We start from the raw sequence: 23,742 nt of genomic DNA, 5'->3' as shown, positions 1-23,742 counted from the left end.
TTCTTCCTCTCAGAAGTTACTGATGTGGTGTATGGAAGATGCTGTGGTTTAAGTGTTGAGCGTGAAAGGAATTTGAATTCTTCCTAGCCCAGGTTTACTTGTCTCTTTTGAAAGAGTCATTGTGATTGCATCTGAGGTTTTCTACCATGCAAACTACATACCGTTCTTGGAACTGCTGTAATAGCAATAGTTAAGGCACACCTGAGTCCTCCTTCACTAAGCCCCAAATAGTTCTGGCTGAGTTCTGTTGTCCAACGTTGGATTTAGATGTAGCACCACTAGTGCAAGAGAATGCCAGGTTAATTTAAATTAATATAGATCAACATGTTCTTGCATTCTCTTATGGTAGCCTCTAAAGTAGTATCTTATGAGGAGGTAAGGCTGGTTAGTAGTTGACTTGGTAATAGTTAGAGGTATAATAACTAAAGTGAAGTATAATTTTCCCGTGATTAGAAATTACTGGCAAAAGGAAAGGGAAGAAGCGTGTATACAGCTTGGCACTGTGTTTGCTGCGTGACATACTTTTTTTGCCTTAAAGGGAGTCAGTACTAAGAGCTTCCATAACTCCTGTGGGAATAGACTAGCCTTTGAAAATGTGGTTTACGTTTGATTTTACGTACGTAATATTGTAAACACCACAGAAGAGGTCTTTAAGATATAAGCTGCAGTTTTAGGTTTCAGTGGAGACATGTGCTTAATATAGGTGAAATGAACACTGAGAATGTCGGAGTTTTTTTATTCTGTTTTTTAAAAAAAGCTTTTCAAGAGCAAAACCACAGGAGTGAAACATGTTCCTTTTCACTCTGCAGTATAATCCAAAGTAAAATATTAGAAAAAATAACCTTACAAATAGCAAAAATAAGACCTTTTAAACTAAAAGATTGATAGTTAAGTTCAATTCTTAGACATAAAGTATTAAATTAAAGAGATACTATGTGAAATATCCACAATGTAATGTTTTGGATAGTATAAATTAGACCAAGGTCATGGGTTGTATTTTTCCATGTTTTATCCTACCTTATGTCACTTAACACCTAGTTACTGCTGAAAACTAACTGAATCCATTCTTAGGGCTGTCATTCTGCTTGGGGGACCCTAAACTAAGAAAACTCTTCATCTTTGAGATTGTGACCTTGAAGAAGACGCAGGGAGGGGGAAGAAGTTCTTCAATTTCAAATTCTCCCAGCCCATTGTAATTATTTGGAAAGTGTAAGTGTGGGGAGTAGCAGTAATTTTATTTTATTTTTCCCAGGAAGGCAGATTGTATCAGCATATCCAGGAAATCTAAGAAGATTAGGAGTTGGGCCGGCCCCGTGGCTTAGCAGTTGAGTGTGCGCTCTCCGCTACTGGCAGCCGGGGTTCGGATCCCAGCCGCGCACTGACGCACCGCTTCTCTGGCCATGCTGAGGCCGTGTCCCACATACAGCAACTAGAAGGATGTGCAGCTATGACATACAACTATCTACTGGGGCTTTGGGGGAAAAAATAAATAAATAAATAAAATTTAAAAATTTAGAAGATTAGGAGCTGTGTAATGGGGTATAATGTGAGTTAGGAGATCAACTCTGGCTGAACATCATTTTTATTTCTGTCCTTTATTTTCAAATATTTCAGTTAACACCGGAAATGTTATTTAGGAAGTTGCAGACTCAAACACATTTTATTGATTATAAGTTAAATAAAAGCTCATCAGCTAAGTTGAAAATTATATTGCTATTTAAGCAGGTAAGTACATGCTGTATTCTTTGAAGCGTAAGTTCTGAGTGGTTAGCACCAGAGCCATTTAAGACAAAGTGTCTGCTGCCTTTTGTGTCTCTTTCTTTATACATAGATGCTATCCTGGTTTTTTAACCAGTCCTGAGACTTCAGAAAATTTGTAGCTCATAGAACATTATCTGTTCTGATTGATACCTTTCTGGGTGGGCTTATGAAATTTTATTTGAGTAATAATACAGTAATTGCTTCAAACCTTAAGATTACATGGCTGATAATCTTGAGAAATCTGGATTAAGACTTGATAAAAATATTCTCTTTGAGGGCTGGCCCGGTGGCTTGGCGGTTAGGTGCACGCGCTCCGCTGCTGGCGGCCCGGGTTCGGATCCCGGGTGCGCACTGATGCACTGCTTCTCTGGCAATGCTGGGGCCGTGTCCCACATGCAGCAACTAGAAGGATGTGCAACTGTGGCGTACAGCTATCTACTGGGGGGCTTTGGGGAGAGAGAAAGGAGGAGGATTGGCAGTGGATGTTGGCTCAGAGCCGGTCTTCCTCACCAAAAAAAAAAAAAAAAAGAGGAGGATTGGCACGGATGTTAGCTCAGGGCTGATCTCCCTCACAAAAAAAAAAAAAAAATATTCTCTTTGAAAAAGACTGGGGCCGGCCCCGTGGCTTAGCGGTTAAGTGTGCGCGCTCCGCTGCTGGCGACCAGGGTTCGGATCCCGGGCGCGCACCAACGCACTGCAGCTCCAGCCATGCTGAGGCCGCGTCCCACATGCAGCAACTAGAAGGATGTGCAGCTGTGACATACAACTATCCACTGGGGCTTTGGGGGAAAAATAAATAAATAAATAAATTAGAAAAAAAGAAAAAGACTGGAATGCAGTTGGTACAGCTTCAAAATCTCTTTGGCAATGGTTAATAAATATAGCTCTCTAAATCTAATTCTGTTTTGTAAAAGTGATTCGAATTATCAATATATAGTGGTTATCAATAGTAGATAATTGTAATACTCTTTCCACCCACATCCTTCACCCTTTTTAGGCTTTCTCTTTCCTCAAAAGAGTTAAATCTAATGATGCCGTCACAACCTATTGATCCTTCATATCCATTAATGACCTTAATTAAAGTTACCTGCTACATTTTCTGAGAAATTAAATGAACTACACACGTGTTTACTTTTCTCTTTCATGCCGAGCTGTAGATTTTTATTGAAGAGGTTCTAAAAATGGTTTCTAACAAATTCTAAATTTTAACAAAGCATATTGAAGAAGTCCAAAAGGACAGCCACACAGTGAGGTTCATTTGTAAAGTTCAAGAGAGTCAGTACAAAGGTTTTCTCCAAATTGCTTTTATGCTTTTTACCACCCTCAAAAGTAAAGATTTATGTTTGAAACCAGATACTTGCTGCAATTCTGCAGTAAGAAAACGCCTTAGAACTGAGCTAGCAGATTAGACTTAAATAGCAATTATGCTTCTTGCATTAATATTAACTGGTATTTTATATAGTAATTTAATTCAAAATGGGTAACTGCGTTGTCTTTAAAATTCAGTATCACCTCAAGACTAAGGGATAACTACTTTCCAATATGTTTAAATGCCCAAGCTCACTGATTTGTCTGCAGTTATTTGGCTGCTTTTCCTGCTATCATCTTTGAAATTATTAGGTTGAACCACAAGAAATTGCCCTTTTTAGGTCGAAAATAGTCAAATATTGGCAGTTTCATGTTTCAGCCTCGTAGTTGAAACAAGATAAACAGACCACTTACCTCTGTGATTCACTCTGACCGCCACTTCTAATTTAGTTGACTTCTTTCTCTAGCACTGCTCCTGACTCGTCCGCTCAGTCCTTATTCCTCTGCTCACCAGGGAGGATTGCAGTTGACTCTTTAAGATGAGTGTGTTGGAAGAACTACTTTTCACTTGTCTCATGTTTGCCCTGTGTCTCCTTGGGCTCCTTCACCCATTCATCCCTTCCCCACTCATTTGCCAATGAGTACCGTTTTATTTTATTCTATTTTATTTGTTTATTTTTTTTGTGTGGAAGATCAGCCCTGAGCTAACATCTGTGCTAATCCTCCTCTTTTTGCTGAGGAAGACCGGCTCTGAGCTAACATCTATTGCCAATCCTCCTCCTTTTTTTCCCCAAAGCCCCAGTAGATAGCTGTATGTCATAGTTGCATATCCTTTTAGTTGCTGTATGTAGGACGTGGCCTCAGCATGGCTGGAGAAGCGGTGTGTCGGTGCACGCCCGGGATCCGAGCCCGGGCCACCAGTAGCAGAGCGCGTGCACTTAACGGCTAAGCCACGGGGCCGGCCCAATGAGTACCGTTTTAAAAATAAGATACAGATATTGTTACCCAGTAAAGGGTTAAATGCTTTAAAGTTTAAAGTACATAGTTTCTTGGTATGGTGTAGAAGAAAAAGCACTGAACTGAAGTCAGAAAACCTTGATCTGCCTCCTACTGAATGAAAGGCCTTAGAAAAAGTAACTTAACATCTGCAGACCTGTTTCTTTATGGGTAAAGTGTAAATAGTACATCCTTTTACCATATTCATCCAAAGTTAGGATCAAATGAAATCGAGCTATTAATTGCTAATTTTAGTAATTCTTCCCTTGTTTGAGTGTGACTAGGATGCTTAAATCTATATGAAGGAGAGAATTCTGTATAATCTGAGCTTTACAGCTGTCAAAATGAAGGTTGATAATCTCAACTCTGATGTTCATTAACATGTGAATGGATAAATTGTGGTATATCTTTACAAAGGAATACTATTCAGCAATAATAAGGATACATAAGTTGGAGATTTGTGTGTGTGTATGAGGAAGATCAGTCCTGAGCTAACATCCTCTGCCAATCCTCCTCTTTTTTTGCTGAGGAAGATTGGCCCCTGGGCTAACATCCATGCCCATCTTCCTCTACTTTATATGGGATGCCGCCACAGCATGGCTCGACAAGCGATGCATCGGTCCACGCCCGGGATCTCAATCTGCGAACCCCGGGCTGCCGAAGCAGAGCGTGTGAACCTAACCACTACGCCACCGGGCCGGCCCCTAAGTTGGGGATTTTAAGTGCCTATTCCCAGTATCTTCAAGTTGTATATGTGTTATTTAGATGTGTTTCCTTCTGGGACTCTTCTTGTCAGAACAGATGACAATGGTGAGACTTGAGATTTCTATTTCTTTCGTTAAATAACACTTGCCTAGAATGACATAGCAATTAGTAGAAAAGTTAGGGTCTAAATGTCAACATTTCTTCGTTTCCTTGATAATTTTTCTTGATATTCTTGGAATGAGAAAAATTTTTTTTTTATAATTTTTTTAATTTATTTTTTCCCCCAAAGCCCCAGTAGATAGTTGTATGTCATAGTTGCACATCCTTCTAGTTGCTGTATGTGGGACGTGGCCTCAGCATGGCCGGAGAAGCGGTGCGTCGGTGCGCACCCAGGATCCGAACCCAGGCTGCCAGCAGCAGAGCGCGCACACTAAGCCACAGGGCCGGCCCGAGAAAAATTTTTTTAACAGAAGCTGATTGGTTTGTGATAAGAAAAAGGTAGAAAGTTGCAAAATAATAAAGTGGGTGCTGGAAAAATTAATGTACAGTAATATGCAAATATCAATTTTTTAAAAACCATCTTTAATGAGGTATTATTTATATACAATAAAATTCATCAGTTTTTTTGTGTGTGTGTGTGAGGAAGATTAGCCCTGAGCTAACACCTGTTGCCAATCTTCCTCTTTTTTTGCTGAGGAAGATTGGCCCTGGGCTAATATCCGTGCCCATCTTCTTTACTTTATGTGGGACGCCTGCCACAGCATGGCTTGATATAAGCGGTGTGTAGGTCCACACCCGGGTCCGAACCCGTGAACTCTGGGCCACCGAAGTGGAGCGTGCAAACTTAACCACTATGCTGCCGGGGCAGCCCCAAAATTCATCAATTTTAAGTGTATAATTCCGTGAGTTTTGACAAATGTATATAGTCATGTAAGCATACCACAGTCAAGGTGTAGAATATTTTTGTTACCCCCACAAAGTTCCCTCATACCCCTTTGCTGTCAGTTGTCTCTCCATTCCCTGCAACCATTTATCTGTTTTCTGTGGCTATAATTATGTCTTTTTTAGAATTTCCTATAAATGAATTCACACAATATACAGTCTTTTGTGTCTGGCTTATTTACATAATGCTTTTGAGCTTCATCTGCATTGTTGCATGTATCAATTGTTTCTGTGTATTTTCTCTCTTCGTCTTATTTCCCTTACCTTTCTGAGTGTATGGAGCATACTCATAATAGCATTTTTTTTTTTTTTTCTGAGGGAGATCAGCCCTGAGCTAAGATCCGTGCTAATCCTCCTCTTTTTGTTTTTGCTGAGGAAGACTGGCTCTGAACTGACATCTATTGTCAAATCCTCCTCCTTCCCGCCCCCGCCCTGAAAGCCCCAGTAGATAGTTGCATGTCGTAGTTGCACATTCTTCTAGTTGCTGTATGTGGGACGCGGCCTCAGCATGGCCGGAGAAGTGGTGCGTCGGTGCGCGCCCGGGATCTGAACCCGGGCCGCCAGTAGCGGAGCGCGCGCACTTAACCGCTAAGCCACGGGGCTGGCCCAAGGTCCCTGGTCTTCTATCATGGCCCGAAGCGGAAGTCTCTGCTAAATGTAGAATAAGCACGTGTTGGTATTTTTAGGAAAAAATTAGGATACATGGCTAATCAATTCTCAGTGTACTTAAATATGACACACTTCAATGTCTGCTTTATTATTTGTAAGACATATGTCATAACTTAAGTGATGTACTTCATTGTTCACACTAACCTAAGCTTGAGTGCTATTCTCTGGTCAACTTGAAATTATTTACATAAAGAGCATTAATTTGGAGGGCCAGCCCCGTGGCTTGATGGTTAAGTGCGCGTGCTCCGCTACCGGCAGCCTGGGTTTGGATCCCAGGCGCGCACCGTCGCACCGCTTCTCCGGCCATGCTGAGGCCACATCCCACATACAGCAACTAGAAGGATGTGCAACTGTGACATACAACTATCTACTGGGGCTTTGGGGGGTGGGGGGAAGGAGGAGGATTGGCAATAGATGTTAGCTCAGGGCTGATCTTCCTCACAGAAAAAAAAAAAAAAAAACAAGAGTATTAATTTAGGGTTATTTGCAGCAACCTTATCCAGAGTAGTTTCCCATCAATGACAGGTATGTTAGTGTTCTAATTCTAAGGACATTTGTTAGCCATCTGTATTTCTGATTGATTAATTTATCTTTTGAACTGTATGATGTTTATATTTTTTTAAATATGGATTTGCTGGCTTTCTAATCTATGTCAGAAAATGACTGCAACCGTTTCCTATTTGTATTTGTGGTTGAGAAGACCCTGAAACAGTTCTTAACCCTTTGCGAGCTGATTTTTTTTTTTCTTTTCCTCCCCAAAGCCCCAGTGCGTGGTTGTATATCCTAGTTGTAAGTCCTTCTGGTTCTTCTATGTGAGCTGCCGCCACAGCATGGCAGCTGACAGACGGGTGGTGTGGTTCTGCGCCTGGGAACCAAACCCAGGCCCCTGAAGCCATGGGAGTGTGGGACTTGAACCACTAGGCCGTCAGGGCTGGCTCGTGGTCTTCTGAATTTATGCTTGCTCTCTGTAACAGAACAATTGTTGGGACATCTGTTTTGATTGACCTACCATGATGTCAAAACCAGGCCAAATATGTAGTTAGTTAGCAGTTAGAGAAACGTATGTTTTAATCCATTTGTGTTTTATGGAAGGTGAACCAAGTAGGGTGAAAAATAAGACTTTACATTATTATGGATATGCTGTTGCTGTCTGGTAGAAGTTTTAGGGAAATGGTAACATAAAATCAGACCCTTAAGAGGGAAATTTGGGGCTCTAACTGGCTCTATCTGTGTCTTATGTGTAAAATTATTTGCACCATAGTTAGTTGGAATGAGTATTGAAATTGAGAAACCTAGATTCTGGTCTCAGCTGTGCCACTCGTTACTGTGTGCCTGTAGGCCAGTCATTACCTTTGGGAGAATCTTCTAATCTATAAAATGAAGATAGTAATAAACATCCTACCTACTGTAAAGGGGTGGTAGACTGTTAAATGAGATGGTATTGATGAAAATGTTTGAGGATGCTCTTGTGCCATGGAAATATTTGTTGTTAAACTTTATTTTGTATGTTATTAAATCTGCTATCCACACCTCGTATGACAGAATACAATGCAATATATATTTGTTTTTACTTATAGTCCATACACTTTGCTCTGCAAAAATATTTTATGTGGGAATGGAAGAAACAAGACATAAGACTGATTGATAGAATGGAGACAGAGGAGATTGCTGTCTTTTTCTACTCCTTTTTTCTCAGTATTATTTTGTTTCCCTCCCCATGATTTTCCAGGCAAAGAGTGTATACAGCAGTTAGCAGAAAACACCAGGTATTTCAGGAGACGTCTGAAAGAAATGGGCTTCATCATCTATGGAAATGAAGATTCTCCAGTGGTGCCTTTGATGCTCTACATGCCAGCCAAAATTGGGTACCTTTTTTTGCAGATTACAATGGGTCTCTCATTAGACTTAAGGTTTCCGTGATGTGAGGCTCAGGCTTGTGTATTTTGTCAGGGAAAATTGTTTTGGCCTCATTATGTTAACCTTCATTTGCTAGATATGCCATAGATTAAATAGTAAATGTTTAATTTTGTAAATAGTAAATAGTACTACTTTGTAATAGTAAAACTAGTACTATTTTGTAATTTGTAAAATATGTTAACTTGTTAGTCTTTCTGTAAACAAACATTTGAGTTTAATGCACTCTTCTAGGGCATTGAGACAGATCAGTAAACAAATCACAAAAATAAAAATCCCTGTCCTCGTGGAGCTTATGTTCTAGAGGGGCAAGAGTCAGACAACCGTAATAAATAAATAGATGATGTAATACGATAGAAGGTGTTGAGTGCTATGGGAAAAACCAGAGCAGGACATCGGGGGTTGAGAGTGCCCTGTGGGCAGGCAGATTGCAGTATTCAATGGGGTGGTCAGGGTGAGCCTCAGTGGGGAGATGACGGCTGAGCTTGAGGGAGCTGAGAGTTAGGCACTTGGAGAAAGAAGCTTCTGTGAAAAGGCCGTAACACAGGAACAGGCTTAGCTGATGGAAGAACAGCAAGGAGGTGAGTGGAGCTGAAGTGCAGTGCCCAAGGGGGAGCAGTGAGCCACGAGGTCGGGGTGTGTTACTGCTCAGTTACCAGACATGCAGATTACACCAGCTGCTTTGGCTTGTGCAAGGTGTATATAATGGAAAGCCTTGCCCCAGAATAGCTTTCAAGGTATTTGAGAAGTCCAGATGTATAACAAAACCAGAAAACATTTGAAAAGCAAATATGAAGTGAACAAATAGAATTATTTGCAAAATAGTCATGTGCAAAATTGCACCAGAGATGTAAAATAAAGGAGTCATCTGCTTTAGTATAGGCTCAGTAAGAAAGACACATCTTTTCAGGTTTGTGAGTTTTGGCTAGATCTTAAATATAAAATTGGATAAGGATCATTTCTCAGGTTTAATTGAACTCATTAAAGGAGCAAATTTTTCTCTTTTTTGCTGAGGAAGATTGGCCCTGAGCTAACATCCATTGCCAATCTTCCTCTTTTTGCTTGAGGAAGATTGTCCCTGAGGTAATGTCTGTACCATCTTGTTCTATTTTGTATGTCTGATGCTACCACAGCGTGGCTTGATGAGTAATGTGTAGGTCTGCTCTCGGGATTTGAACCCACAAACCCTGGGCTACTGAAGCAGAGCATGCAAACTTAAACCACTACACCACCAGCCCCAAGGAGCAAATATTTTTATTCATCTTTGAATCCCCACTGCCCACCTGTTGCTGGCATCAGAGGGCACTCAGTAAATGTTTGTTAAAGTGAATATAGGAGGGAAAATTAAATTGGAGAACTTGGAAGTACGGTGATTTCAAAGATAGTAGGGGGGAAATTGGGAAAAGGTGCTCACTGAGGGAAAAAGAAGAGTTGGGTTTTCCACAGGGAGTCTACGGGCAGTTGGCATTATGGCCTTCAGAGAGGATGGTGGAAATGAACCCAAGCGAAGGTGTAGATTTTCCTCATTCTTCTTTAAATGGAATTATCATAAATGAACTTGAAGAGTTATCCGGTCTGGAGGACTGTGTCTAATCTGTTCTATACAGTTAAGCTGACTGTGTACATTATAATTAAGATTTAGAGAGGATGAGGCAGAATTGGAATAAAGCACTAGGCAGTTTGGGAGCATGTGCTGAAGATGCAGGGTACTCAGGCTCATCCTGACACAAAGGAAGTACGTTGAAGACGATGTGCTGGTACTGGAGGGAGTGCGGAGAGGCTGGTGCTAACGTAATTGGCTCCTAATGTAACTAAAACCTGTGAGATTTTTTATTCTCAAACAAATGCTTTAAACAGCTAAAGGAAAAGTCAAAACTGAATAAGGTAGGTCAACGATAGGAAAAGACGAACAACAACATAATTTATTAAATACAATTTACATGCAAGTTAGAATTGTGTTATTTAGACAAGATACAGATGTGGAGTAAGGTCACCTGCCACCAGTTTGGCTTGGGGTGGGGTGTTAAATAAGAATTGTGTAGTCTGGGTAATCAGCTGAAGCCTGGGGCTGAGCTGGCCTCAAAGACACCAAAGGAAACCCTGAATTCCAGAGACAGCTTGACACCCAAGTTGATCAAAGAAATGCCTGGTCTGGAGGGCTAATGTTGGTCGGCCATTCTGCCAGCATAAAGAGGTCCATGTTACAGCAGATCCTCTGCGTCCTTAATCTTAAGAATTTTTTAAACTGCCAAGCCTAACATTTCAAGGACCAGGTTTTAAACTCCAGTTCATTCTGAACCGCTGTTACATGTCAGGGACAGTTTAAGGCTACAATTGCAAATTACTTTAGGCAAGCTCTATTAAAAATTGGTCTCTGCCAACTATACTCTTTCACCTTTGTGAAGGAAACCACTTGGGAGAAGACCACTTTAGGGTTGAATAAAAGCAGTCTTTGTGAGTTGTCAGTTTTAACTTTAAAAGAAGTGAGAGGGAATTCCTAATAGAAGTCTCCAGTGCCTGTATGGCCTGCGAGTTTAAATCATTCGGGAGCACAGGGCTCTGTACTGCGTGCTTTATGACTCTTCCTGTTTCTTTTCCTTGTTCTCCCTTTGCAGCGCCTTCGGACGGGAGATGCTGAAGCGGAATATTGGTGTGGTTGTGGTGGGATTCCCTGCTACCCCAATTATTGAGTCCAGAGCCAGGTTTTGCCTGTCAGCAGCTCATACCAAAGAAATACTTGATACTGTGAGTAGACAGTTGCACTTTGATATAAATATACCTTACACTAAGAAGGCCTAGCATTAGATGTTAGCTCAGGGCTGAGCTTCCTCACAACAAAAAAAAAAAGAAGAAGGCCTGTATATCTGGTGAAATTAATCATCTGTTGATCCTGATGTTCTTTGAGCACCTGAGATATTTGCTGGTAAAATAGAGGAGGGAGTATGCAGTGCTGCCTAAAACATCGCTATTTACAAAAGAACTGCAAAACCGTTAGCATCGCCCACCAGACCCTGCACGATCAGGGCTCTGGGGAATTTTCTGGCTTCATCTTGTTCCACTCTCCCTCATTGTGGCCTCTACATCTGTGCAGTTCGCTTTCTACTCCAGCTGTTTCTACTCTAAGCTTTCTTGTATGTTGTTCTGTCTGTAGAGTTTTCTCTCTTGAGCCTTCGCTCCCCTTTGCCTGGCTGACTCCTACTCATCCTTCCTATCTCCACTTAAAGGAAACATGCTCAAGACTATTCCTAAACCCTCTTGCTTGACGTTTGCTTGGAATCTTAAGATTCCCCCTTAGTAAGTTCTTCACACCTCTAGTTATTGAATGGCAATCTTCTCCGTTAGATAAATCTTGAGGTTGGGGAATGAGTCTGTTTTGCTCATTCTGTGTCCCGAGGACCCACCACAGTGCCAGGCACATAGTGGGGGCTCATAGTTATTGCTGAGTTTAATTATTTAGAGTCTCTGAATACATTCTCATCTTTAGATGTTCTCTTAATGTGCTATTATTTCACACCTAGGAATTCAAACTTAAGTATTGCTTTCTGGGAGTTTGTAGAGCTCTACAACATGATATTTGCAAAAAATTAGTTGCTAGAAATATCCACTAATTCATTGGAGACCTACTAATCTTAAAGAATACTATTATGAATGCGTATTTTTAAAAGTTCATTATAGGGCCGGCCCCGTGGCTTGGCGGTTAAGTGCGCACGCTCTGCTGCTGGTGGCCCGGGGTTCGGATCCTGGGCGCGCACAGACGCACCACTTCTCCGGCCATGCTGAGGCCGCGTCCCACATACAGCAGCTAGAAGGATGTGCAGCTATGACATACAACTATCTACTGGGGCTTTGGGGGATAAAATAAATAAACAAAAATTAAAAAAAAAAAAGTTCATTATAACAATTTAATTGACATTTTATATTTCTGAACAGCTGAAGACTGATTTTTCTTCCCTATTTCTACATAGCAAAATTTCTGAGTGTATTTTAATCACATTCTGACACTGTGAAATTCGATTCAGTTTATTGACATTGTATCTTTGTTTTTCTTTTTCTTTATTTTGATTATGCCTTTCAGATTTTGTTTTTCAATAGATTTTCCCATTTCTCAAAACTCATACTGGTGAATTTCTGCATTGATTATTTTTTTTTTAACCTAGTAATATCAGCTTCTCTTCCATTCTACTCTGTTTGGATGTTTAGGAGTTTTGACATGCCTTTTAAAAAATTATCTGTGTCACTATAAGCGGTAGCTATAGTAATGCACTATGTTTTCTAACAGCAACTTTGACTCCTGAGAACTGTACACATTTGTGAAAGAATTTAGATGTAACCAGGATGTCTAAGTTAGATTTCTGTTGCCAACAAACATGTTTGCCAATTGAGAATTCTAATCCTTTTCATAAGATCCATTTGAGAGTTTTATTTGCCTTGCATTTAGTTGTTTTTTTTTTTTTTTTTTTTTTTTTTTTTTTTTTTTTTTTTTTTGTGAGGAGATCAGCCCTGTGCTAACATCCGCCAATCCTCCTCTTTTTTTGCCGAGGAAGACGGCCCTGGGCAACATCCGTGCCCATCCTCCTCCACTTTATATGGGACGCCGCCACAGCATGGCTTGCCAAAGCAGTGCGTCGGTGCGCGCCCAGGATCCGAACCAGCGAACCCCAGGCCGCCGCAGCGGAGTGCGCGCACCCAACCACTTGCGCCACCGGGCCGGCCCCTACATTTAGTTTTTTTAAGCATAAAGTGCATTTTTTTGAAACCATAGGTTTGTTGAAGTCATTTTGTCTTATGATGTTTTATGGGACTAAACATGAACATTATGAGATACAAATGAATTTTCATTTAGTAATGGACCCTGTGATATGATTCAATATGTAGAAAATGCCACAAAATCTGCAAAGAAGAAAACAACTTGCTAGAGCTAATAAACATATTTGGCAAAGTTGCAGAGTAAAAGATCAACACACAAAAATTAATGTTTCTATACACCAGCAATGAACAAATGAAAAGGAAATTAAGAAAATTTCATTTACAGTACCATCCAAAAGAATAAAATACTTAGGAATAAATTTAACCAAGGAGGTGAAAGACTTGCATACTGAAAACCATGAAAATATTGCTGAAAGAAATGAAAGAAGACTTAAATAAATGGAAAGACATCCCATGTTCACGGATTGGAAGATTTAATACTGTTCAGATGGCAGTACAGTGAGATCTATAGATCCGGTGCAATCCCTATCAAAATTCCAATGGCCTTTTTTACAGAAATGGAAAAGCTGGTCCTCAAATTCATATGGAACTGTAAGGGGACCCAGAGAGCCAAAACAGTATTGAGAAAGAAAATCAAAGTTGGAGGATTTAAACTTCCTGATTTTAAAACTTACTACAAAGCTGCAGTAATTAAAACAGTGGGGTACTAGCATAAAGATAGACATATAGACCAATGGAATAGAATTGAGAGTCCAAAATAAACCCAAGCATCTTTGGCCAATTGATTTTCAGTAAGGGAGCCAAGATTAGTTAATGGGGAAAGGACAGTCTTTTCAACAAATGGTGCTGGACAACTGGATAACCACATGCAAAAGAATGCAGTTGGACCCTTACAACATGGATGAACCTTGAAAACATTGTGCTAAGTGAAAGAAGCCAGACACAAAAGACCACATTTTTATGAAATGTCCAGAATAGGCAAATCCATAGAGTCAGAAAATAGATTGGTGGTTGTCAGGGCCTGTGGGGAGGGAGGAATGAAGTTATGGGTATGGGGTTTCTTTTTTGAGGTGATAACGCTTTAAAACTGAATAGTGATAAAAGTTCTCCAACTCTGTGAATATGTTAAGCAGCACTGAATTATACACTTTAAAAAGATAAATTTTGTGGCACGTGAGTTGTATCTCAGTAAAGCTGTTATTGGCTCAGGGGCATAGCTGTCCTAGAATATTCTCTTATGCAAGGACCATACTCACCCCTATAATTAACATTTTTTTTTTTCCTGAGAACCCATCTTACCCTGTGATCCAGAAGTTTAGTATAGACTATTTGCTAACAAATGCTGATACTTGTAATGGTTCCTTATTCCTAATTTAACCAGGTAACCCCACATAATGGCCAGCAGTTTCTAGTTACAATTTTATCTTTTATGTAAATAAAACCTTTTCATCTGAAATATTTGTTATGAGATGAGGAAATCTTGTAATCTAGATCCCTTTGGGCTACTGTGGGGTTTTTTCTGTCCCTATTCATTTTCTTTTTACATTGAAAAAATATTAGATTCTTCTGAAGTCAAAGTTCATAAATGTCCTATACTTCGTGATTTTAATAAGTCATGTGTTGTTTTAAATTAATAAGTCCTATATCAGAGGTCAGGGGAATAAATGGTTAATGGTTTCTCTCAGCTGAAATTCAATCTTAAATTGTTTCCATATGGAGCTTTCAATTAAATCGCTTCTCAAAGGTACCACTGTTCTGATAGCATATTGAAGTCCAGCTCTTATTTGCTTTTTGTATTTTTCATATTTGGAGTGGAGAATATTTTTTTCTAATGCTAAAATAAATAAGGAATACTATTTATTGGTGGTTTTTTCTCTCTACAAATACTGATTTTTAAAAGTTAAATTTAGTAACAGGTAAATGAGTCTTTTTACTAATAATCAACTGATTCCCTTTTCTGAAATAGAAGGTGTGCCTTTTCATATGGAGTTATAGCCAAAAGAGTAGACAGAAGATTGATAGGATGTGGTGGAAATTTGGAGAGTCACACTCAGTTACAGGGCTTCTACTGCCCGTGTCACCGTCTCAGTCTAATGAGATGGTGTCATAGATGGAGCCATTGTCTCCAAAGCTGAGGCCCATTCACTCCAGATTTGTTATTAGACCCACCAGGTAACATCCACAGGTGCTTGGGGAGTGAGTAGCAGGGCTGCAAAGCTGCCAGGAATTGAAAACTGCATTCTGTGACCTGTGCTGGGTGCTTTTATTAGAAAGACTTAGAACCTAAGGAGTCCAAAATTTTTGCTGTTTTCCTTGGATTTCTCTGAGAGGTATCTGGGGCTTAGAGTTTCCTTTTCCTTCCATTAAATTTTTTCTGAGAAATTCTGAATATATATCTCTTTCTTATATTGGGATCCTCTGTTCTGACTTCTGTGTGCTACTTTTTGGAAAGGTTAACTCTGTGAACTGACTATGATTCATGTACTTTGCTGTATGTATGTTATAGTTTAATACATATAAGAAAACATACATGGATTACCTCTACCAGGTAGGACTAGTGTAGCAATCAGAAAGAGACTTCATTTCATAACTTGTCCTAGTGTTTGAATTTTTTATAAGAAACTTACATTTTCTTTGAAAAATACAAGAGCAAGTTTTACAGAAGAGAAAGAAAGTTATACAGAGATAATTAGAGTTTTGATGGGAAGACAAGGTAATATCTCAAGGTTAGGATTTTGGAGTTTAAATCCCGGCTCTGCGCTTCCCTTGCTCCCTTCTCCACACTCAGTCCGTTACCTCCCAAGGGTATTCTCCTAGCGGCTTCCACTTTTTCTCACTAAGTCTGCGCAGCAGCCCACTCTGGGGACTCTCTTCATCTTGCATCTAGGAAGCATCTCAGCGCAGACTTCTCATTCATTTTCTGGTAGTGTGATAATAGAAAGAGCAAGTACTGAAGTAAAAAGGGGGAGACGACAAATTATAGCCCGCCTGGCAAGTTTGGGTGCGTATTCCTTTTTCAACCAAGCATATCCTACTTTGATGAATTATACCCTTTATCCTGCATGCCTGCTATTCACAACCCATTATGCATGATCCGCCTGACGGCCTTGCTCAAAGAGCAGCTCAGCGCACAGCTGTACTGTAGTCCGAGCAGAGTAAGTGCGCAAGACGTGAACAGTCCCATCAAAAGGGTAACCTTGCCATGATCATTTTAGAAAAATAAGGCTCCAGGCATGCCTGCATCCTGCTGGCTAACTAACCTCTGCCCTGTCTTCTATATTTTAGGCTTTAAAGGAGATAGATGAGGTTGGGGACCTATTGCAGCTGAAGTATTCTCGTCATCGGTTGGTACCTCTACTGGACAGGCCTTTTGACGAGACTACGTATGAAGAAACAGAAGACTGAGCCTTTTTGGTGCTCCCTTAGAGGAACTCTCCCTCACCCAGGACAGTGTGTGCCCTTTCTGAGCCAGTTCCAGGAACAACACTTCTGTGGCCATCTCATGTGAAAGACACGCCCTCAACTACTGATGGTGGCCACCTCGACTCAAAATGGCATTTTGTAAATAGTAGAAAACTGCTTCATACTCTTCCCTTGCTCCATTTCACCTTTAAAGAAAGAAGTGTCTCGCTTTGCTTTTTTGTCCATTAAAAAAAAGTTTTATCTGATAATTGTGAAATCATGCTGACCCTAGCCCAACTCGGTCTAACCACACAGGCCATTACCCTCTCTCAGCCACCTCGCAGACTGGGGCCCATCAAAAGCTCCTGCTGGCCCTGGCACTGCAACCTTGAGACTCGTGTGTCCCCCTGCCTAGGGAGCAAGTGCCTTCCACTTACTTCCAGTCCAGGTCTCAGAGGTCACCAACCTTGGACTCCTTAGTGAACCAGTCAAGGAATCACCCAAAGTGTTAAGTTTAGTCTCAAGTTTAGCCATTTAAGAAAAACAGTAAACTCTCGCATGGCTGAAATTCCCCCTCTTTGTTTAACTCCCCCTGGCCGGGTGCCTCCCGAGGCTTGGTCTTGTTCCATTTTGTTCTGGTCACCAGATTGATTTCTTCCTTCACCATCAAATATTTCTTCATAATGGTCACCATCTGAGGGTTTGTCCCATTTCTGGGTTCTTCCCAAGCTCTAAGCCAGGACTCCCACCCCCTATTTAAAACATGTAAATTATTTTAAAAGCACCCACATCCCACCCTGGTCAGACCTCTGTGGTGAAGCTGACTCTCCCACCTCACCGTTCTGTGTACAGAGCTGCTCAGTGCAGGGCCATGCACTCCTGCTCAGGTGAGCGGGCGGGGCGGGGCGGGCAGTGTGGAACAGTTGATGACTACCTGCAGAATGTCCGTGGTATGGTTCTTATTGCTTTCTACTTTTCAAAATTATGATGGCCTCTGCCTGGGTCTGGGTCCAGATTAGGATTTAAACTGATAAAGGAAAATGTTGGTAAATCCTCTGCTCAGAAATGATTTGTCACGTTCCTATTTAAGGATTAAAGTTGTTAACTTACCCTCTTTAGAAGCTGACCTATTTAAATATAACTCGTCTTGAGTGCTAGTTCTCTTTAATTCTTGATATCCTAAGATGATTCTAACTTGGCGTCTGGGTCTTAAGGTCTCCCTCTCTTTCCATTATCTTTTTTTTTTCTGGAGGAGTTCTGAACACGTATCTCTTTGCTAAACTGGGATCCTCTATTTTGGCTCTGGTTTCGTACCATGTAAGGGGACTTCTTTCAGAGAGCTTTATGCTGCTTGACCAAAGAACAAATGAAAATCACCATGTTAAAGTTCTTTTTTTCTGTTGACCAAAGCTTAAGTGAAGAAAACTTTTGACTTTATTATACCCAAGATCAGCTTATCTTTTGGTAGCCATCAAGTATTATAGGGGAAGGACTGGGAACAGAATGGAAAAACATTGAGTGAAAGTAGTTTTGCACGTCTCTATTTTTGAAATCACTGCTTTTATTGGTAAAAACTCTCAGTCCAAATTCCCCTGGGCATCTTGTATCAGCTGTGGTATGTGTGTGCAGATCCATGTTGTGGAGGGTGTAAGCAATATTATCGTTTGTGAAGTTTTGTTTTCATGTCTTAAGTTTTATCTTTGGTCGCTCTCAGCATCTGAGAGTCTTAAGCCCTTAAAATATTCCAAGGTTTTATTTTACTTTTTTAAAGAACAGAAAAGGGTAAGTAAAAGATCCAAGTAGAGATGCAGGGACTATATTTAGCATGTACAAGTTGAAGTAAAAAAAGAGATTGTAGCAACTAAGTCACGAGTCCTGTAAAATAAAACACATTGCTAACCTTTCCTGCACATCTAATTCCTCACCATAGAACCCATTAGAATACCAGGTAGCTTCTGCCCTGCTGTTACTATTTAATGGGGTAGAGTTTGCAGGAGTCACAAACTGTAAGCAATGAACTTATCCGCTAGTCTTGTTATTTTGGTTTGCATGAAGTCACTGCAATTTATAATGTCAGTTCGTGTGGGCATTTAAAAATATATATATATCACTTTGCTAATGCAAAGTTAATTCAGAATAAATGTAGTTAAGTTACAAGTTTATTTTGAAGAGACAAAACTGTGATCTATCCAGGACCTCTACTTTCTAGAGGACCAAGCATTATACATGCTGGTTGTCTCTTCTTGAAACTGTACTATAAATCCAGGGTCCAGTCATATCACATGTATCATATTTAACCAAGCACTTGGGGAAATACCAGTGTATGTCAATACAGTCATTGGGAATGAGTAGAAATCTGGGAGGGATAAGTATTGTTTAGTACATGGTTTAACACAGCCTGATTAAAGAACCTGATGGTGCCAGCTAACCCTTACACCAAAGCTGATCACTGGAGTCAGTCAGGAGAGCTGTGACTAATCTTCATCACTTCTTCCCATCCCTCTCTTTATTTGGCATTGCGTTTATCCACCTCAGGTCTATAAGACCTTTTTCTGCAGATCACGTCAGAAACCAGAAATTGATAACTAGGGCACGTCAAAATCACACACCAAGAATGGATTCAGGGGCAGTGGTGGGTTCTCCTCCCACCTTTATTGTGAAAGCTTTACCCCAGAATGGGGTGTATGTTCTAGAGCAAGTCAGTGTTGAAGGAGAACATTCAGGGGCAGGGTCTTGGGAGCATTTCTTAAACTTTTTGCATTGCTTTGGAAAATTTCTTCCCTTTAAAAGACATTCTGGTCTCCAGAACCCCAAAGTACTGCTTGCTTGTTAGAAGAACTCAACATCTTGGTCCTTTAGTCACTATCTTAAACTCTCATGATAGGGTGAGGATTTCAGATGGTCAGACGTGCTTCTTCCTCATGTGGTCGTGTAAGGTGAACAGAAATATCCCACATGACCACTAAGGGCTGTGGTAATCTGGGTAATCCTTGTTTTTTAAGAAAGTGTAGGGATGTGGCAAAACCGCCTAGAGAAGGTTGAATACAATTGACCGTCTCCTGGTTCTCTTCTATGAAGCATTGCTGTGACCTGATTCCCAGTGTGTCTTTCCTTTCTTGGTGTTCTAGGCAAGCCAAAATGGGTTTTAATCTCTACCTGCTGTAACCTGTGTGGTTAGAGAAGGGAGGTGAGCAATGGGTTTCCTTCTAACTGTGTGCCTTCATGCAGATCAAGAACTGTTGAGCATTTCACACAGGTGAAAGCAGCAGAGCCCAAAGGCCTTGTGAAGCAGTTAGGAAACTCAGGGTTCTTCCTGGCTCCTGAGCAGCTGTTGCTTAAATGCAGCCCCAGAACCTAGAGACGTGCTGCTCCCTGCTTAACATGGAAGCTCAGTGCCCAGAAGGCCTCTTCATCCATTAGGCCAGTTAGTCAGAATACCTTCCATGTGGAGAAAAGCATGTCCATTCTCTCCTCAGCTTTATCCACATGATATGTTGTGTTCAGGCTCCTAGCCAATTGCCATGTGCCCAGATAGCCAAATTAGAAGGCTGGCGTCTGCCTTATCATACAGAAGAAATCCTAGCACTAGCCAGTGATCCCTTGCCTTTTAATTGTGTAGAAAATGTTGTTGCCCCTTCTATCTTTTCCAGTGACTTCTGTTTTCTGAGGTCTTTTGCTATAGATTGAGTCTTTTCTGGGGAGGAAACCAGAGGGGCTGGTGTGAGCCCTTATTGAAAATGTTTGTTCTGGTCTTCTCTGGTGAGTCTGGAGGTATCACATACCCAGTCCACCCTTGGGAGTGGCTCGGTGTGGGGAGCTGTGGGCAGGGTCTGGTTTACTACATAGTACCCGCGGTAAATGGCCTTCAACTGTGATTCTTTGTGGTATGACGAGTTCTAATAAACTGACCCTAGAGAACGCAGTTGCTCTTAAACTGCAGTTACTGTGTTTTTTTTTTTTTTTTTTTTTTTTTTTTTGTGAGGAGATCAGCCCTGAGCTAACATCCGCCAATCCTCCTCTTTTTTTGCTGAGGAAGAGGGCCCTGGGCTAACATCTGTGCCCATCTTCCTCCACTTTATATGGGACGCCGCCACAGCATGGCCTACCAAGCAGTGCGTCGGTGCGCGCCCGGGATCCGAACCAGCGAACCCCGGGCCGCCGCAGCGGAGCGCGCGCACTTAACCGCTTGCGCCACCGGGCCGGCCCCCCAGTTACTGTGTTTTTAATGAAGGCATACCCCAAGCTCTGCTCTTCTAGAGCAGTTGTGGGGAGGTTGAATGAAAGGTGAAAACGAGCAGTGCCCTGATGATGTGCTCAGTGTCCTGCCTCCTTGCCGTCTGCAGTGGTGAGTGGACTCTTCGGTGCACAAGGAGCCTTGAGCCAAGTCAGAGTCTGCTTTTCCCAATATAATTCTCAAGTCTCTTGTGCAAAGCTTGGTCGCTTGGCCCAGGCCTTCCAGTGGAGTGTGGGGCATGTCACTGACTTGGGTGGAGTGGTAGCTTGTCTTTGCCTTTCACATTAGGTCTTGTTACTCAGTGATGTTGAACCAATGGTTGGAATGATGAAAAGCATCCTTGATGGTTCTTCACAGAATACTGGTGCAGTCACCGTGTCGATTCAGCCAGCGTGCCCACACAGTCTTGATGATCCCTCTCTGTATAAAGGTAGCTAACGTTAACAGAAAGGGGGAAGAGAGAGAATACGAACAGAGAAATAGCTTGTGGGAAGCTGAGATCTGTTTTGTTGGCCTGTATTTTTCCACTGACCAATTAACCTGTAAACTGGAATTTGCAAGAGGTGCTGTGATAACCCCTCTCTGTTGCTGTAATGCTCACGTAATCTGAGAAAGTGAGGAAAGGGGAATGTAAATAAAAATTTAAAAATTTTAGTCATGTGTTAAAATGTCACTCTTTCTTTGTCCCTTACCCCCGTCTCCCTTTTTACCAGGTGATTTTTTTTTTACTTTGTTGGATGACTGTGAAGCTATCAATAGCAGGTTGGGATAAGTGTGTCAGTTTTGAGAGTGCATGTTAAGAACCGAAGGGAACTTCTCGAGATGACTTCAGAATCATCCCATGCAAATATATTGTTTTCCACCAATAAAACATTCAGAAAGCTGTGTCTGCCTTTATTCATTCAGCCAATAAATACTGAGTGCTATTTCCATGCCAGGGACTGCACTGAACATTACCAATAACAGCAGCAAACAAAGAGATACGTTCCTACTTCCTAGTAAATAAATAAGCACATGAACATGTATATTTTACAAACTTAAGTGCAATGAAGGAGAAGTAAAGAGCATGATCAAAGATTGTAACCAGTATCTGGTTTAGTCAGAGGTGATAGAGAAAACTCTTCTAAGGAATGGAGGATCTGAAAGAAAGTGTGGTTGATGCTCCGTGAGCAAAGGGGAGAATGGTGAGGTGGTGCCTCAAAAAATTAAATGTAGAGGGGCTGGCTCGGTGGCGCAGTGGTTAACTGCACACGCTCTGCCTCGGCGGCCCAGGGTTTGCCAGTTTGGATTCCAGGCGCGCACCAAGGCACCGCTTGTCAAGCTATGCTGTGGTGGCATCCCATATAAAGTGGAGAAAGATGGGCACAGATGTTAGCCCAGGGCCAGTCTTCCTCAGCAAAAAGAGGAGGATTGGCCTGAATGTTAGCTCAGGGCTGAGCTTCCTCATGAAAAAAAAAAAAATTACAATACCAAGTGTTGGCAAAGATTGGGAATGCAAAATTCTACAACCATTTTTTTGAAAAAACAATTTGGCAGTTTTGGGGGGAGCAATTTCATTCACTCGAGAAGTGAAAGCATGTCCACACAAGGACTTGCACTTGAATATTCATAGCTGCCTTATTCATAATAGCCTCCAACTGGAGACACTTCAAATGCCATCACAGCAAATGGATAAACAAGTTGTAGAATGGTCATGTGATGGAATACTACTCAGTAATGAAAAGGAACACATTACTGATACCTTCAACTGATGTGAAACCAGCAAACAGCTATTGATGATGATTAAGCAGCTGGTAACTATGAGGGATTGGAATTTGCCGATTCAAAATATGTCTCTGCCTGAATGACATTTTGGCCCCCACCCCCACTAACTAACCAAAAGAGTTTGGGATGGGAGGCCTGCCCCCAGAACAGGCCATCACCATAGACATCTCCGGTGTCTGAGTGGGTCTGTGCTAAGCCCATTCTTAGTTCGGGTTACCCTTTGTGAGACACATTTACATTTGAAAAGCAAATCTCCATCTGTAAAGGTATCTGCTTCCCTGTACCAGGAAGAAGTGGGGGATGGCCTTACCTAGAAACTTATCAGAACAGAAGATGAGGACTTAAATCTGCATGATAAACTTACCCATTGTTAATTGTGCTGTTTAGGTAATATGCTGTCTAACTCCTACTAGATTCCTATAGGTAACATCCCCCTGGAGTCGGGGTCACCATGGTAATGGGTGTTTGAGCTATTTTTTCAGGAACTGAACCCCTTGTCCACTTTAGGCCGGATTGAGACCACCAACCCATCAGCTGGGCCCTTTTGGCAAGAGGTTGGAACCCCACCCTCAGGGCATGCTAATGCCGCCATTCTGTGAACATGTGTTCTACCAAGAGGCAAGAAGAAAGAGGTATGACTACTCTTGCTCTCGCAGATCATCAATTACCTCACCTCTCCTCACCTCAAATCATTTCAGACCACCTTGCCCCCTTCCCCATCAATACCCCTCAGTTCCTATTTTCAGGGAAGGGGGATTTGAGACTTGTTCTCCCGTTTTCCTCACTTGGCTGCCTTGTGATTAAACCCTCTCTCTCTGCAACCTCGTTGTCTCGGTGATTGGCTTTCCGGGTGGCGGGTAAAAAGGGACCAGGTGCCGTAACGGATGAATCTTAAAAACATGCTCAAAGAATACACAAATATGATTGCATTGACACAAAATTCTAGAGAGGCAAAACTAACCTTTGGTGACAGAGAGCGGATCAGTGGTTCCAAGAGCCAAGGGTGGGGAGGTGGAAATTAACTGTACAATGACTGTTAAAAGATAATTTTCAAAAAACAGTAACATCATGACTCTCTTACAGATATAAAAATGAACATGAGTTAAAGATTTTATTTAATTCCTTAATGAGGAAACTGGTAAGGGTATTACAACCAATTCAAAGGAGATATTGAAAAACACTTATAGATCAGGAATATTGAAATGAATGTGCAAATAAAGGCAAAACTGGTTTCTTCCACACTGGGGGAGGGAGGTCAATTGAACCTCTACAGAACAGGACAGAATTTGCATTTCTGTAGACAATTATTTTGCTTTGCTATTATTTACAACCTACGAAGC

At 41.3% G+C, this 23,742-nt stretch overlaps 1 protein-coding gene across 5 annotated transcripts in view; it reads left to right on the top strand.

The window, feature by feature from the left end:
• Positions 1–17,514, top strand: part of SPTLC2 (serine palmitoyltransferase long chain base subunit 2) — a 131,893-nt gene extending 114,379 nt beyond the window's left edge. For all 5 annotated transcript variants that reach the window (XM_058567441.1, XM_058567442.1, XM_058567440.1 and 2 more), the window contains exons 10-12: positions 8,111–8,246; positions 10,911–11,040; positions 16,288–17,514. In XM_058567441.1, coding sequence (XP_058423424.1) covers positions 8,111–8,246; positions 10,911–11,040; positions 16,288–16,407 — 386 coding nt within the window. In that variant the 3' untranslated portion in view covers positions 16,408–17,514. The remainder of the gene's footprint in view (positions 1–8,110; positions 8,247–10,910; positions 11,041–16,287) is intronic.
• Positions 17,515–23,742: the final 6,228 nt, after the last annotated feature.

The sequence above is a fragment of the Diceros bicornis genome, chromosome 24 (genome assembly GCF_020826845.1).
Source record: "Diceros bicornis minor isolate mBicDic1 chromosome 24, mDicBic1.mat.cur, whole genome shotgun sequence".
NCBI classification, from domain to species: Eukaryota; Metazoa; Chordata; class Mammalia; order Perissodactyla; family Rhinocerotidae; genus Diceros; species Diceros bicornis.
This window is presented reverse-complemented; position numbering and strand designations above follow the sequence as displayed.